Source organism: Centropristis striata, chromosome 9 (genome assembly GCF_030273125.1).
Source record: "Centropristis striata isolate RG_2023a ecotype Rhode Island chromosome 9, C.striata_1.0, whole genome shotgun sequence".
NCBI classification, from domain to species: domain Eukaryota; kingdom Metazoa; phylum Chordata; class Actinopteri; order Perciformes; family Serranidae; genus Centropristis; species Centropristis striata.
In genome coordinates this window covers 5,804,297-5,822,376 of record NC_081525.1, presented here as the reverse complement: position 1 = coordinate 5,822,376, position 18,080 = coordinate 5,804,297, and the positions used below count along the sequence as shown (strand labels likewise).

Genomic DNA, 18,080 nt, shown 5'->3' with positions numbered 1-18,080 from the left:
TGACATCCTCAGGCTCCAACTGGGCTAGACTCCGCTCCGCTTGGCTCCTGCTGGGCTCCGAGGGTCCAGTTCACAGCGTCAGTGCCGGCTGTGCGTGCGTGGGCGCCGGGTGCGTGCGTGGAGGCGCCAGGTGTGTGTGTGGGCACACGGGCTCATGGGAGAGGGATGGGCTTTAGCCCTGACACAACATCCCACACACACCCACAGAGAGCTGCGGGGAGAACAGAGAGGAAGAAAAGGGTTTTTTTTGCGTCAGTTAGGTGGTGTTTACTGTTGGCAGGCAAAACCTTGCAAGAGTTCTCGGAAGGCATGAGAATGAGCTGGTTTCTGATCGGGGGGCCTTGAGTACATGTTGCCCATGGTAACAGACTGCAAAGACCTGCTGTACACTTCCTGCTTCCTGTCAATAATGTGTCTCTGCAAGGACACTGCTTAAAGAGCAGCCTCAGCCATTCAGAACACTTCCTTCTTCAATCATGTCCTAATTGTTTTTTTAAATAGGCTCTTTCAGCAGAATATGTGTTGAACAAATATCAACTCGAAAAATGCTGCAACAACTTTAATATATTTAAGTAGAGAAATTGACTTCAGAAAGCCATTCATTACTGTTTTTAACCCTTAAACACCTTAATAGGTTAAATTAATTGATTAAACAGGTTTACAAGTCATAATAATGCTCATTTTCACAAATGTTTTCTACCAAAGAACATTCTGAATTATTACAACCCTGCACTTGTTTTCTTACTTTTAGCTTGTTTCTGTCACTGTACTCAGCAACTTAACTGCTATGATCTGGGAACTAATTACAGCAACTTTAAACAAAAGCTGTCAGCTTTGACAGGTTGTAAAGGAACAAACAATTTATCCAGATTATGAAAAACACTGTGAAACCTGTGTACAACAACAATCAAAACAGTATCTTCAAGTTGAAGCGGTCTTATAGCTGTGATAGATACTGCGGAGTCATTCTACCATTTACTTCTTTGGCTATGGGGCTCAACAGTAACTGTTGCCAGGTTCCATTGGCAAACATTTAGAGCAACTGGCAACCAATTCATGGCTTTTGTTTGCCATCAGTGGCAAAGACTTTTTATATATATATAAAAGATAGGGACAAACAGTAAAACATGCACCCCAAAATATTTTTTTACGAAAATGTATCAAAATAAAAGGTGACTAAAAATGAACATTTTCAGTATCAGGAACAAAAAAAACTTTTTGGCAGCCTGTTCAAAGCTACTGTTACTCTGGCTAAACTTGATGTTTAACACCTGCCTGGTCATCTGTTCATTGCCTTGTCCAACTTTTTCCAACAAGCTGCTCCATTCTTAGATCCTTGGAACTGGATTGGTGGCTCCAATGTTATTATTACCAATAGAAAAGATAACAAAAACTAATAAGCCAGGTTGGATAAAACTGTAAATGTCCGTTAACACTGCTTCCACACTTGTTACCCAGTCTGGGTCCTGTCCAGCATTCTGTCCTTTCTTTGCCCATCTGCTGCTACTTTATGCTGAAGTGTTGACTGGCAGCCACTACTATAACCTCGGAGCCAAAGCCACTCAGATCTGCACCCTAACCCTGCATCAAAACACACATTTATATGCACACACAAATGCAGACGAGCCCTTTTCTTACACGGAGACGCTGAAGTACAAAGACAGCAGGAGACAGCTGCACATTGACATGCTGAATAATGAACCTGACTACCTTCTGAGCTGCTCTTCACCTCTCCTTAGACTATCAGTCTTGACCTCTCTTCCCCCTCTCCATCTCCATCTAACAGTGGCTGAGTGCAGACTTGAACAGAACGAAAAGACTTCTTGGGGAAGAGGGGAAATCTCTCTTATTCTCTTCCTCCCCCTCTCCACGGTGTTTCTGTGTGAATAGGAGGCCCCTGTGAGCCTCGGGCGAGAACAGATGAATTGAGAGGCTTTTAATTTGCTGCAGACAGAACAGAACAGAGTCCATTTAATTCAGCCAGCAGAGGCCATGTCGGCAAAATGCTGACAATATTCTTTATCTGGTCCAAACACACTGGAAAAGTGTGAGTCACTCCAATTACAGGCATTATCAGCAGCACTGTTCCACCAAATGGATGGAGAGAGAGTGAGTGTGAAGAGAGAGGGGTTAGAGGGAAGAGAAATGAACAGAGTGGGAAGAAAGTAAAGGGTGAGGGAACACAGAGTGGGTGAGTAAGATAATGAGTGAGGGGTAAAAGGGGAGAGAAAAAAGCCCAAGGAAGTAAAATCAGAGGAGAAAGAATGGAGGTTGAGCGGCTACAGCTCTAACCCCGAACATGTCCCCTTCTGTCCCTCTTCTCTTTCCTTTTTATTCTCTGAATTCACTCTTCTCATCTCACTGTGAAGTCTTTCAGGCAGCATCTGGGGCTTGTGTTTAAGAAAGGCAGCCTGTTAATCCTCATCTTCGAAAAAAGATTCAGTCTAGAAACCCCCCCCCCCCCCTTCCCCCTCCCTGCGAATGTGCTAACCCAGAAAATAACAGCTTTTATTTTACAACTAAAGACGTGTTTCTGTGGTTTTTACATTGTGTGTATAATCGAAAGATATCAGGAAAAAATGAAAGAAATGACTTTTTAGTTAATGTACTGAGTGCTAAATTGCTCCTGCGAGAGAAGTACTCACTTAGTTGAAGAACTCATCCAAGCATTACGAGCAAAACAGCCACCAGTCTACTAGTGAAAATGAGCAAGAAATAAGACTCTGAGGCTGAATATGAAAAATCTGCTGCAGCACCACTCTCCAGACTTCTCCAAGGCTCCAGACATATGGTAGTTTCTCTGGAGAGTTGGGGGGAAGAGTTCTACATCTAAGCTACAGCCCCTGGAGGGAGAAACAAGCTAATTTCTCAAAAAAGCCGTCCGTGTCTGCCTCAGCTGTACAAATTCCCTGCCTCGAACACACACACACACACACACACACAGACGAGACGACATGAAAGAAAGAGCAAGCGGCATCAAAAGCCATCGTGAACACTGTAGTGGCGGTTTGACCTGGAATCAGCGCGCGAGCTAAAAGTAGCAGCAGAGTAGGATGTGAACATGGCTTAGTGTGTCTGGATTTAGACAGCAATCTGAAGCCATACTGTACCAGAGGAGACTGGAGGAGAGGAGGAGAAGCGGCAAATTGGACGCCCGTAAATGGGGCGCTGCCAACAGGCGCGAGTGGGTGATGTGAGGATCTGGTTGTGTGTATGTGTGTGTGTGTGTGTGTGCACTCCTCTGTATGTTAGTGTGTGTGTGTGACTGGATAAACAGGATGCTGCCAACAGGAGCTTAATGCCCAGAAATCATCTGCAGCTACAGTAAAGTCTGCCAGGCGAAAAGGAAAGAAAAAGAAAGAAAGAGAGAGAGAAGGGGCGGAGGGTGGGTGGGTGGGGGTGTTGGCTCTCTCTCTCCCTCTCTCTCTCTCTCCCACCTCCCACTCTCAGGGTAATTGTGTTCTGTCCATCAGGCTCAGAGTTAGATTAGCAGCTCACTCATTCAGCTCTCCTGCCATCTCAATAATGAATAATCAGAGAGACCACCTAGACACTACCTGTGTCGTTCCTCCTCCTCCTCCTTTTACCAACCTTTGTATAATGACACCAATGCAGAGTCCTTATCAGCAATACATTTCTCCTCTGAGCTGTACTCAGTTGATGAATAACCATGACTGTACGGTACGAAAGGTTATCCATGTTACAGTCCGTCATGCTTCACGTGTCTGAATGCTAAATGAACAATCTTTCTTTCTACTACAATCAGACACAATCGCATGCTCATGGTGTTTCAGGCACCAAGATGGTTAAATGCACCATGAAATGTCAACCGGACTGATAAGAGCACACCGAAGAGTGAAATAAATGTCAATAAAAGTCAATTCTGTCTGGAAATAAACAAAGGTATACTTCAACAGCAGAGGCTAAGATTATTAAAATGTTAAGACCTACCAGTTTATGAGCTGGAGTATGTAAAAAACAGTGTCCACTCAAGTCCGGTAGTCTAACCAAGTCAGGCAGAGACAAAGAGCAGCGGAGAGTGAAACAGAGTGCAACAGAAAAGAACGGCAGGACGGGTGAAAGATCAACTGGCAGAGGTTAGAGGACAAGATGAGCCAATGGGTGAATGAGTTATTACACTGTTTACTGTGTGTGCCAGCAATAAGAGAGAGAGAGAGAGAGAGAGAGAGAGAGAGAAGGAAGGACTAAGATATAATATATGATATGAGCTGCAGGAATATGATCCGTGGGTTAAAGTTCAGTGTCACACCCAGGTAACTGCTGCATATCACTTCACTTTATACTCAGCCAACAATAAATGAAGTGCAGCGTCATTATGAAGAGATTAGCGTGGAACAAAGTATGACTGATAGATAGTGAGGATTAAAATGCATGGAATACAGCTGGGGTATATGGAAGAAATCAAATACCTCAGTATTGATATTACGACGATAATTGTACAAAGAGACACAAAGAGATTTTTGATGAATAATCAACAATAATGTGGATATAATGAATAGTGGTGAAAGCCAAATAATAGAACAGCTAGAATAGAAAATGACATCAGTTTACTGTAATGCAGCCTTTAAAACCATGTAAAAATATCACTCATGTATATAATATCGATATATTGCTCAGCCCAAGCAAAACTGCAAAACGACCTGTCCAGGATGGTTTATGATATAGGTGCCAACTATGGAGTAAGATTTTTTTTTTTCATATATTCAATGGTAAAACCACAGCTGTGTTAATGACCAATAATCCATTCATAAGTAAAAGTTTAGAATATGTATTTAAAAAAAATGCTATTTTCACAAAACCAACAGAGGTTCCATAATCAAATAGTAAAAACAAAGTAAATGATCACATCACTCAGAACTGCAGCTCCCACTCTGCCTCTCATTCTTCAACAAATATCCAAACTAAATCCAGAGATTAATCATAATAACGGCACTGCACTAATACATTTCCTTACAATGAGACTGAACATGCAAGAACCAAAACAAATCCCAGCCCAGTCTTGTCTTGTCTCAGCAAAAGGGCTGCAGCTGATCGCTCTGCATGATGAGAAATCTCCCACAATCTGCTGGCAACAAACTGAAGTCTTTTATTTCAGACTGTACTGTAGGTCTCTGTGGGGGGTCAGAGGTCAGCCATCAGTACAGTCTGTTCACTAGAACCGTACAGACTAACTGACGAGTCAATTGACAAAAAAATGATTGCTAATTCTTTATCAATGTATCTTTTTCATGCAAAAATGAGAGAAAATGCTGTTTTAGTCCCTGAAAAACAGCCATTTCCTTCTTTTCTCTGTTTTATATGGTATTAACTGAATATTGTAAGGCTTTAGAATGACATTTAAAGGCATCACCTCTGGACTTTGATAAGCTGGGGAGGACATTACTACTGTTTTCTGACATTTCAGCAATCTAATGTATTCATCAATCTACCGATTTATCGATAATGAAAATCACTGTTACTTGCAACCTGGTCTCACAGAAATCTGTGAAATAGCCACGGATTTCGCTTAACTCAAAATCCGTGGAATAGCCACGGAATCGCTCAAATTTCCATGAAACTGACACGGATTTCCCTACAATGCAAGTTAATGACAGTCATATCCCGTGGCTATTGGTTTGTTCCAAGTCACGTGACTTTCAAGGTCCCGGCGGTCAGAACAAAAAACATGGCGCACAGTTCTCTCATTTTTAGTGAAAAATCAATATTTTGACTTAGTTTCTGCATAAAAATGGATTTTGATCACATTTGTAGCGAGAAATATATGTTTTATTTTCTAAATATTCACTCAGTGAATGTACATAATCACTTTGTATGTTGGAATAGCCACGGGATATGACTGTCATTAACTTGCATTGTAGTGAAATCCGTGTCAGTTTCACGGAAATTTGAGCGAATCCGTGGCTATTCCACGGATTTTGAGTTAAGCGAAATCCGTGGCTATTTCACGGATTTCTGTGAGATCATGTTGGTTACTTGCAGCCCGATTTGAAAATGATATTACAGCACTAAAAGCTAAAAAAAATAAAAATCTCTCTAACCACCTGTGTGACCACACATTTGGTTGAGGGTGGAGACTGGCACTGTGTGGCACATCATGGGTCAATCCAGTCATCGCCTGCTGAGAGGCCGCTGTCAACATGCATATAATCACAGCTCAGCAGGCCACAGTGCTGCTAAAGCGTGATTATATGAGGCCTGTGGTAAAAAGGGCCTTTATGACACTGATCTAAATAGCCATTACATCACCAACACCACATTAGCAGCACTTGATTTCAGGCAATCCCTCTGGAGGTCGCAGCAAGAAAAAGAAAGATTGTGACTTTAACAGTGATTACATCTGTACCACATAGAAACAACGCCTCAACACTCTTACTGCAGCTGTCTAGTGGATAAAGCACCAGCTATTGCAGCAGGCCTGGAGGCCCATAAGAACAGCAGTGCAGCTAGTTCAGCAGGCAGCCAGCCAGGCCACCAGCCAGCACAACAGCACACTGCAGGAGGGAAACATGGAAACACGGAGCTGTGGGCTGCTCTAGGTACTCCACATGGCTCCCTGCCTGCCTGCCTGAATGACTAGAAGGAACATTCAGCAGAGGCCTCATCAGGAAAAGGTAAACATACACACACACAGAGACACACACACTCTGCCACCCACAATCTCCTGCCAGAAATAGGATACCCCACAACATGACAGATCCACATGCACGTGCAGATCGCGAATTAACACAAAAACATCGGCACATGCACACAAACACGCGCCTTCTCCTAACCTATTTACAGACACGGGACTGTAGAAATCAAAGCGATGCGCTCTCTTTGGGGAATTCCTCCTTTCTCATGTTTTAAGAGATGAAAAAGAATCTTGTGTCTCCTCTCTCCTCTGCCTTGTTAATGTGCTAAAATGTAAATTGCTTGTGCTCAACAATGTGTATAAGGCTGTCTGTTTAATGCAGAGTGGAAGCTGTGGCTTCTGCTGACAGACTGTGGATATGCCTTTATTAACAAACCGCGCTCTGATTCCATCTTTCTGTCTGTCTGTCTGTCAGTCTGATCTCCTCGCTGCCTCCTTCAAAACCAACGTTACTATTATACTACATCGCTCTGCAGCATTTTCACCCTCCCTATTAACACATGTATAACAAATTCGCCGAACTCCAGAATTGCAATTTATGACTAATAATTTAGCAATTCTGATTTTTATTCAGCTCTGCTGCAGAATTTCTCTTACTCATCTCTCAAGAAATATCAGTGTCAGATGCTCTTCACACATTCATACCTGCAGCATGCTGAAGAGGTGCTGGAGCTTCTTCCTCTCTTAGAATGAATCATCATTTATGGCTTCTTGTAGTAAACAGAAGCAGGAAAATGTCAGAAATATGTAATGAATCTTATCGACATAGTACAGTACGAACCAGACTGGTCAGTGGGTCTGGTGTTTGGGGGTGAGACCTTTCAAATACAGAAAAACAAATCTTTAATTTTGTGCATCAGCGGTGCATGAATTATTGAATATATAAATAGTATACAGGGAGTGACAGCAGAAACAATAAAGATGAGGACTGGAGGTTTTTCAAATTGTAGTCCAGAAAGTAACTCCCACAGCTTCACAACAACGAATTTTTAAATGTGGCCTGTTGCAACCAGTGCGTTCCCAGCAGCTCTAAAGCCAGGGGTCGCTCTTCGCTCTAGAAAACCATCATCATCGCTGAGCTGCAGTCCATTGCGCTGCTGGCCTGTTAAAAATGTCCACTCAACATGATTTAGATCCCCCACAGCCCCTCTGGACCCCCATCAGCAGCCTAAAGTGAGTGATTGATTTGCTACATCTGAGTAGTGGAAGAGAAGAGAAGAGAAGAGAAGAGAAGAGAAGAGAAGAGAAGAGAAGAGAAGAGAAGAGAAGAGAAGAGAAGAGAAGAGAAGAGAAGAGAAGAGAAGAGAAGAGAAGAGAAGAGAAGAGAAGAGGAGAGAAGAGAAGAGAAGAGGATTCTGGTGCATAAAAATAGAGTCGGAGCCTGCTAGAGCAGGAGACTGAGACTTAATGAGGGATGCAATCATCAATTATTCAAAACACTTAATCATGGTGTCGCACGATGCTGTTGCACAAACACACACATGCTCGCACACACACACACAGACAAACAAGCACACACACAGACGTACCACAGGCTTTTCAAACTGTGCCTCTGAAGGCAGACACACAGGGAGACAGATAGATGGATGGAGAGGAAATAAAGAAAAGGACGACTGTTGCTTCTGCATCATTTTCAACTGACACAAATTATGACACAGACACAATAAACACAAATAAGGAACAGACAGACAGCACGGGGGTACACATCATATTATCCAGGAGCCAGCCCAGATATTCACACACCCACATGTATGCTGCTGAAAAACATATTTGAATATTGGAATTTAAATATATACCCATACCTTGGACAGGGCGCCAGTCTGTCACAACCATTCACACTCATATTCACACCTACTTGGAATTTAGGGTTTTCTCATTCCCCTATCCTGCATGTCTTTGGACTGTAATGGGAAACTGGAGAACCCAAAGAAACCCACAGCACACAAGCGAAGTGTTTCCAATACACTGATTAATGTGCGGCTGCCCGCCATAATATCAACATTGACCTCCACATATTGATTAAGTATTTTGTGCACTGATTTGCTCAGCCCCTCCTTGCTCCACTCAGTTTATCAAACCAAGAATGAGATGGGAATTAGCTAGCTAGGGTACCACCTGCCTTTTTTTTTTCAAAGCCACGACCAGACCTTTCCTGCCTCTGATTGGCTAGCCTTCGTCGGTTTGGTAGTCTAGGCCTGGGCGTGAGGACTGAGACTAGTTAGGGTTAGGGTAAAAATATCAGGGTAAGCCAATCAGAGGAAGAGTAAAGCAGGTTTCACCAGAATTCAGCCAGTGTAAACTCCAACGCTGGGGTTCACAGCAGGATGGTGGGTCTAAGCATTAGATGATCTAATGGGGAGTTGTGCAGTCCAGGACCAGACCCCGAGTGCTGGGGTGCTAACCAGGCGGCAACCTCCACCTCTGAGCAGGGAGGCAAACCAGGAGGTGCCTTAAGCCTGCATTCTACCAAAAATTCCAGCAGGGGGTGTGGCTGCAAAAACATTTCTGTCCATCCATTTCAATGCAAAAAAATGAGAAAACTTCTCGTTTGATTTCTTACCTCAGAATTTTTTTTAGGACAACACTATGGTCTCAATAGCTAGTAAAAAATCTTCTTCAAGACAATTTGATGTTAATAGTTCAAATAATGGCCCCATTTAGAAGAAAATAGAAGATAAAGAATCATATGATTTGGGGCGTGGCTACCTTTGATTGACAGGTGGCTAACAAGGCGAGTCGACATCAGGAGAGAAGCAGAACAATGCGTATCCACGGCAACGAGTCATTAAAGTTATATATAACGTTATATAGATATTAAAAGGACGTTTACCAGTTTGGTCTCATAACTTTGACCCTTTCACTGTATTTTCACTTAATGACAGTTTATTTGAACGTTTTGTTCAGTAAAAATGTCTTTTGCAGTGTTTGGTTGGACTAACAGACACTCCAAGGAGTCGCTGCTCATTTTTCTGAGGTAAGTAATGTATTAATTAAGTAATTTAGTTTTTGTTTTTTGCTAGCCAAAACTAACATCCCAGTTAATGCTCCAGTTAATGCTAACATGAATTAGCAGTTGCTTTTCTCAGTCAGGTTGAGGTGTAGAGAGGCTGTAGTCAGTGATCAGATCCCTCTCCTCCTCCACAGTCCAAATATGGTCTGCTCCCAGTATCGGAAACAAGATGGCGGCACAAGATGGCGACGAGTGTAACGCTGAACTCGATGCTTCCAACGGGCCACAAACCAATGGGTGACATCACGGTGACTACGTCCATCATTTATATACAGTCTATGGTGCTAACTGAAGGTCCACTGGTAGCGAGAAACGTATTCCTTTTTACCAACGTCATTTTTATTCAACATGGATCAACAAAATATGCATATATATTTCATCAAGCTCAGCTTTTCTTGTCGCATTTTCTACTGTTTCATCACCTGGCTTTATCAGCCATCAATGGGGTTCAAATGTCTGAAACCAAGTAAGGGACTTCATGCTTGCAGGAGACTTGGAGTGCGATGTGTCACTGCTACATTTAGCTCCACTGCCCATTCTAAGGATGCAGGGATCCAATACGCTGCATCGGTTTACAGTGGATTTGGCATCAGCCACAATGTGACTGATCCACAATGAATACAGTCTTTGTCAATATCATTGTAAAGATTTTGTGTTTACAGCCGTTAAGTCATGGTGGGCCCTGACTCAGCTCTTAGTGCACAGCCATCTGACCTCATCTTACCTTACATAGAATAAGAGAAAGAGGTCACTGGTATTTGATCTGTATTCAGTATCACAACAGGATCATCAAAACAAAATTATTTTCTCTGCAATCAGCTCACTAATAAAAGTGACAACACAACATGGCTGCCCTAAACACCTCTGGAGTACCTCTGGCTTTGAAGCTCCAGTAGTAAATACTCAAAATTTGAAGTTTTCAGGTCAGCCCAAACACACAAACATACACACACATCATGTCTATTCATGTCCCTACAAGAATGTGGAGCTTTTTGGTAGAAGCTCATGGGATTGTTTAAGTTATCCTCAGAGTAAAATAAGCACAGTTCTGCTCAGACTCTGCACATGCTTTAAAGTAGAAAAGCAAAGCCGAGATGTGGAAGGACTGGATGGCAGAGGAATGGAGTGACTAAAAGAAGCTAAGGATGCTTTAGGCTAAACCTTCAACAATAACAGCCGCTAACTTCTTCACTTGCAAGCCGCTGGCGTGCCCTGCTTTAGCAGCTCGCTGCCAGCAACTTGTACCAAGCACACATCTGGAGGAGCCGACGGGTGAGCTTTATCGATGCCTCCATACTCTGTCTGTCTGTCTGTCAGTGTGTCTGCACTACAGGGGGACGAACACATTCTCCACCTCTGTCCCCTGAGCCAGGCAGACCACAGAGGGAATGTCTAGGTTCAATCTGCCCCCCCACCCGCCTCCAACCCCTGGGAGAAATCCCCCTGAGGGGGTACGAGTACATCCTCTCCCCCGGCTCTCCCCGTACAGCCTCCTGCCACCAGCGGCCATCAGTCAGTCACAGTTCCTGCCTCCTGCCCGTGTGTCTAATCGCCCACGCACACTGTCACAGTCGCCTGCCCTTCCAGTTAAAACAGAGACAGCCAAACAAAATCAATCTTTACTGAGTGTCCGTGTTTAATAAGGCCCTGTTGTTTCTTATGGACTCTGACAACATGATCAGCCCCCACATCACTTCACACACACACACACACACACACACACACATAACACACACACAGGGGAGTACCTACAGCAGCAATGTGTGGCACAGTAAGACGGATATTTAACACTTTCTCACACTAAACTTATATCCATTTGTTGTACTGCTTGTGTCCAGCTGTCTTTTTCTCACAAAGACACACACACACACACACACACACACACACACACACACAGATAAAGACTGCATCCTCTGATGTCATCAACAGACTCACTGTGAATCACCATGGGATTGTCAGACTCAGGACACGATTTGCATAATTTCCATTTCTGAATTTCAAACTCTTTGAACTTTGCGCAAACATTTCCAGCCAAACACACAAGCTTGTACACACACACACACACACACACACACACACACACTATGGCAACGTGCAACCCTCTCATGCTGCATATGGAGTCTGTGAAAGTTCCTGGAGGTGAAACTTTCTGCCAGCTCTTGAAATAGACCCTTTTAGCACCCTATGGTCTATTGGACTGCTGGTCTGTCTGAACTCTCACAGAGAGTAGAGGGGCTATTGGCATTCACTTCCCTGTGGGGCTCCCAGTCAATACAAACCTCTTAAAACTCAGAAAAGGCTGTGTGTGTTTCTGAGCGTGTGTGCTTGTATGTGTATGTGTGTGTGTGTGTGAGAGAGAGAGAGAGAGAGAGAGAGAGAGAGAGAGAGAGAGAGAGAGAGAGAGAGAGAGTAGGGAGCAGTGTTAACATTCAATAGTCATTTTTTCCACCTGCAAGCAGGCATCTTGATACTGTTATTTGTTCCAGACATGCATTAGCTGTAAATGCACTTTGATGCAGGTACACACACATGGCATCAGTGTGATATATCCATACTTTTGTGCATCTGTATGTATGTGTATGTAGTGCAAGTAATGATGGTGTGCTAAAGCAGAGTCCCACCCCGTCAGGGCCCAGACTCTCAGTGTCATCCATCATAGTGCGGCTGCTAATGATACCAATACATACACCAGCACAGCGAGGGGCCGGGGGAGCGAGGGAGAGGTGTGTGTGTGTGTGTTAAAGAAAAAGGAGGGCAGGGATAGAGGAAGAAAATGGAGAGATAGTCGTGGCAAAAGTAAAAGAGGCAGCTATAATTGAAAGAGACAAAGAACAACAAGAATTCCACTGTTATTAGTGTACTGTAGGTGACGTTATATAGAAATCCCTTATCATGCCAATAAAGCTCATTTGCATTAGAGAGAAGAGGGGGGGGGGGGGGAGGAGGAGGAGGAGGAGGAGGAGGAGGAGGAAGGGAAAGGGAGCTGGTGAGAAGAGGCAACCAGCATGAAGAAGGAAGGAAATGTGCTGTCACAGGCTGAGGAGTGAAAGACTATCTGTGTGACTGGAATAGGCAATCTGATTCCCCCGGCCCTCCTCCTCCTCCTCCTCCTCCTCCTCCTCCTCCTCCTCCTCCTCATCCTCCTCTCTCTGAAACACACAACGCTGCCCACTGCCAAACACACACAGGAGCTCATTGCATCTGTGTGGATTAATATGAAAGGCCAGTGGCTGCTCCTTGTTCAACATGACCTCTCAGCTCCTCAGGAATAAGACATTTTCAGACCCGGTTTTAAGGATGAATGTGAAATTCCTCTCTGTCTGTGAGAACAAAATTAAACAGAAACATCAAGTAGAAGAGCTCAGATTTAGAGTAACACACTGACAACGTACCACCAGTGCTAAATTGGTCTTTTCTTAATGTCTCACTGACATTATGGGGTTAAACATGGACGAATTTTGGTCTTAAACATCTCATGAAATGAGATTCCTGCAAGAGCAGCAGTTAGTTCCTGAACAAGTCAGAAAATGTATTCACAGAAAAATGAATGTTGGAGTAGTGCTTTTAAAGAGGAATACAATCGCTCAAGGATTCCTTTGGTTTGTTGAGATAAAAATAACTGGAAAATCTGAGAGAGAGAAAATCTGCACAGTTATTAAAAAGGGATCTTCTTAATAATGTAAATGTGCAGAATTTCAAGCAGTCTTAAAGGGACAGTTCATCCCAAAATGAAAAATACACATTTTTACTTTTTTCAGAGCAGTTTCAAATAGGAACTATTTCCTTTCTAGTATAGTTCCCAGATTGATCTGTGGGTTATACTGAGTAACCAGGTCATGATTTCTGGATGGCATAGCTGTTGAATTTTTCAAATGTATTTTTTGGGGCACTGAGCACCACAAGCCAGCTAGTTTGGGCAGAAGGCAGACATCTCTACAGTCGGTATCTCCAGCACTCAAATCTGAAACTAAAATAAGGGGGAAAATATGTATAATTGATTTGGGTGTGTACTGTCCCTTTAAAGAGCTCTTCAAATCATGAGCGATATCTATAAAACCATTTTAATATATAAAGGTTATGGCCAAAAAGCTTGGTGTTAGGCAAGACTATAAAAGGTCTATTTATCTGCACCATAATCTCCTTTAAAATTTAGGGTTCTTAGAGTTTTTTTAAGAGTAAAATTCGAGCACTTTCAAGGTATTTTAACCAAAGATTTCCAGCCTCAATCACATCTAAATTGTTACTAGAAATGCAATTGTGAAAAATAAATTGCACTTTGCAGCCATTCGTTTTAACTCTAATTGTATGTTTTGTCTGTTTAAGACTCCAGAAGACAGCAAACAAATGTAGTATCAAGTTTCAATTCAAGTATATTCCCAACCAATCAAACAGTTTTATCATTTTGTGTCTTCTTTTAGCCATTTTGTGTCTTTTTTGGTCATTTTGTGTCTTTTTCTAGTCATTTTGTGTCTTTTTTTGGTAATTTTGTGTCTTTTTTTTTTATCATTTTGTGTCTACTTTTATGTTGTAAGGTGACCTTGAGTGCCTTGAAAGGCGCCCTATTAAATAAAATGAATTATTATTATTATTACTATTAAGCATTTTCCAAACTTCCAAGCCTTTCTACAAACCCTGTAAATGATATCACTCAAGAATAATGTCAATTGACTGCCCAAAATAGGCCTTACAACGACACTAATAACAGCACCATCCAAAGCAAAGAATGACTTTTGCCAAATTAATCTTTAGATTCTGCAGACTACCTTTAGCTTATTCAGAATTCAGCTGGAATCTGTTGAAAGAGCGAGCGAGACAGAAAAAGGCTGGAGCACTTCTTTTCTCTTCTCATCTTATTCCCAAGACACATCATCCTCTTCACTTCCTGGAGCAAGATGAAGGCCAGCGGGGCTGTGAAATTAGCCTATCAGATGCCTCCACCAGCTAAAGGAGAACTCTGAATATGCTAATAGACAGGAGATTAAGATATGTAGCTGGGGGCACAGGCACATGCACACACATCTACATGCACACACACACACACACGACTAAAACCCTTTATTCTATGATTATAGAGGACAAAATTATAATGGCAGATCTCAAGAGCAGAAAGAGCTTTTGAGAATGTAACAGTGTCTTTGATGAGGGTACAGGTAATGAAGAGGATTATTTCTTGTGTGGGGTTGAACAAAAAAGAGATAAAAAGAAAAAGACAGATAAAAAAAGGAGAAGTTAGAGAGAGACTCACTAGATTACACAGGACTCTATTTGCTGCAGGCAGAGGACACAGGTGAGGAAATCCCATCCACTCTTCCTCTTCCCTCCATCTTTGCCTCAGTCCTACTCCCTTGTTACTATGGCGTTACACAAACAGGTGCAGCCCCCGTGACCCCAAAGCTCCAGCCGGCCCTTCCCCGATCTCCTTTAACAATCTAGCCATGAAAAATATCATCCCTCCCTTCCCTTTGTCTCTACTCCTCTGTGTTTTCCTCTCCGTCTGATGGCTCATCTTTCTTCATTGCTCTGCCTGCCTCTCTCCCAGGGCTTGCCATCTGTACAGTAACAGGTGCGCTGTGTATGTGACTGATGTGTTTGTTACCTGTAGCGCTGCCTGCAGCCACAGCCTGCATGGAGAATCGCTGCCTCCTGACCTACTGGCTACCACTCAGCTCTCTTCTCTCTCTCTCTCTCTCTCTCTCTCCTCCATCTCCTCGGCGCCTCCTTCAGAGGGCGACAGGAAGGAGGAGAGAAGCAGGAGATGAGCGGTGTAATGACTTAGGGAGGCGGCAGCAAGCTGTCGTGGATTTGTATGTGTGTTTGGAGCTTTTAGCAGCCGTGCTGCGTTTAAAGCGCAGTGGAGTTTGGGTAATTAGTCCCACCAGTGTAAAAGTGTGACTGTGTGTGTGTGTGTGTGTGTGTGTGTGTGTGTGTGTATGGTCCACGGCTCATCTCATTAGTCTCACAGGTGAGTGATTAAATGCTCTGCAACACCTGGAAGTGTTCCTCCTATCCTCCATCCCTCCCCTCTCTGCTGTTGTCTTAATTTACAGCTGTACCCCTGAGAACTCCCTTGGCCCAGTCATAACACACTCCACAGGATGGCTATACACCTCACGACACACACACACACACACACACACACACACACACACACACACACATTATCACTTACAGCCACACCTTACTCTCAAGCCCTTTTCAGACATGGAGTGTGCAACATCACTCGTCCCATCGTCTATCTATTAAAGTAATGACTTCTGGGCTTTCGAACATAAGTCTCCCTTATGAAAGTGGATAAAATATATATATGTGTGCCAGCTGTGGCTCAGCAGGTCCAACCCCCGGCCCCTTCTTGTCCACAAGTGTCCTTGAGCAAGACGCTGAACCCCAGTTGCTCCCTATGGTCAGCCCAGTGCTTGGCATGGAGTGTGTGACTGGGTGAATGAGACACAAATTTTTACATTACATTACATGTCATTTAGCAGACGCTTTTGTCCAAAGCGACTTACAATAAGTGCATTCAACCTGATGGTACTAGACATAGACCACAGGAATCAAGTAAGTACATAACTTTAAGAGCTAACTGTCATTGCTACAGGAGTGCTATATGTTAAAGAAGAAAAGAAGAGAAAAGAATACGATTTTTTTATTTATTTTTTTATATGTTAGGTGACCATGACTTAACCGAGATATTGTTGGAAGAGATAGGTCTTGAGCCTGCGGCTGAATGACAGTCCATAGTGTTTTAGATAAAGCTGCAACACTTCATATCAAAATTACATTACATTACATTACATGTCATTTAGCAGACGCTTTTGTCCAAAGCGACTTACAATAAGTGCATTCAACCTGAAGGTACTAGACTTAGACCACAGGAATCAAGTAAGTACAGAACTTTAAGAGCTAACTGTCATTGCTACAGGAGTGCTATATGTTAAAGAAGAAAACAAGAGAAGAAGAGAAAAGAAGAAGAGCATTTTTTTTTTTTAAACTTGGTCTTCTGCAGACCGCACCACTGATGGATTTTAAAATTATTTGCAGTTGAAGCTTTAATTAATGCCTATGGTGAGCACCCCCAGTTCTCAGTATGGGTTCTTCTAACAAATGCTCTCATCATTCATTACAGGGATACTCAACTTGTCTTGCCCAGGGGCCACTTTTCCAAAATGACGAGAGGCCAGGGGCCACTTAATAAACAAACAATAATCATTCTTACGAGTACGGACTTCTGTTGGTATCCTCCCCTGGCAATTTTTTTAATAAACAAGCTTTATTTTTATTTTTTTGTGCACTGTGACACACTATTTAGATTCAAAATACAAATGAAATATATTGTGAATCAATGGGATTATTGTTTGAGGGAAATAATTGAAAACACTGATTTTACCACACAAGTTGAAAGAGGCCATTAACCAAACATATAATGAATTATACACCTGTAGAGACAGAAGGAGGCAGCATGATGTAAAGAAAACCATAGAAGAAGTAGAACAAATAATAAAAAAATTATCAAAATCGCATTATGGGTTACACTATAAAAAATGTTTGGAGAAATTACAATAAAACACTGTCAAATTACATCAGAAATAGGGCGTAAAATTAAAAAATTGTATATCACCGTAGTAGACACTTTTAATTACTGTAAATCAAAGAATAGCACACAACTTTAACTTTTACTGTCATTAACTGTAGAAAACCCAGAGTTTTGCTGTAAAACTACAACATACTCATGTAAAATTAATGGAGAAATGCCATGATGTCACAAAGACACAATTACCCCAAAAATAACAGGATTATTCAGACTAAATTACAGTTCTTCCTGATATTTACATTTAATTTTACAGTAGAAAACCCACTCACTGTATTTTTAACGGTGAAGTTCTGGCAACCACAGCTGCCGGGATTTTACTGTAAATTAAACAGATTATTTTTTACAGTGTACTGCAAATTTCAAATCGCAGGAGGCGCAATATTTGTTGAAGGTGATATGTGCCAAAATACCATATTAACTTCAATAAATATTATTAACTGTATACCACTGTATGCCACTGCAAAATGTCCATCGCTATTTGTACGCAGACTCTCACACTGGTTGTTTTTTGTTTACAAGTGTCTTATTGGGCTGGTCCCTTCATATCTATGTGTTTACATGTCCACAAACAAATGTAGCTATGGTTTGCGTTCCAGGGATGTGTTACAGATGTTGGTACCCTGAGCTAGAACTGAGTTAGGGAAAAAGGCCTTTAAATGAGCCTCACAGAAATCCATGAAATAGCCACGGATTCGCTTAACTCAAAATCCGTGGAATAGCCACGGAATCGCTAACATTTCCGTGAAACTGACACGGATTTCGCTACAATGCAAGTTAATGACAGTCATATCCCGTGGCTATTCCATGGATATTTTTTCCTATTGGTTCGT

General features: G+C 42.4%; 1 protein-coding gene across 1 annotated transcript in view; it reads right to left on the bottom strand.

Moving 5' to 3' along the window:
* Window positions 1-18,080, bottom strand: part of dab1a (DAB adaptor protein 1a) — a 118,610-nt gene that overhangs the window by 80,022 nt on the left and 20,508 nt on the right. The window contains exon 2 of the mRNA XM_059340817.1: window positions 1-211. This exon is cut by the window's left edge and continues 64 nt beyond it. Coding sequence (XP_059196800.1) covers window positions 1-6 — 6 coding nt within the window. The 5' untranslated portion in view covers window positions 7-211. The remainder of the gene's footprint in view (window positions 212-18,080) is intronic.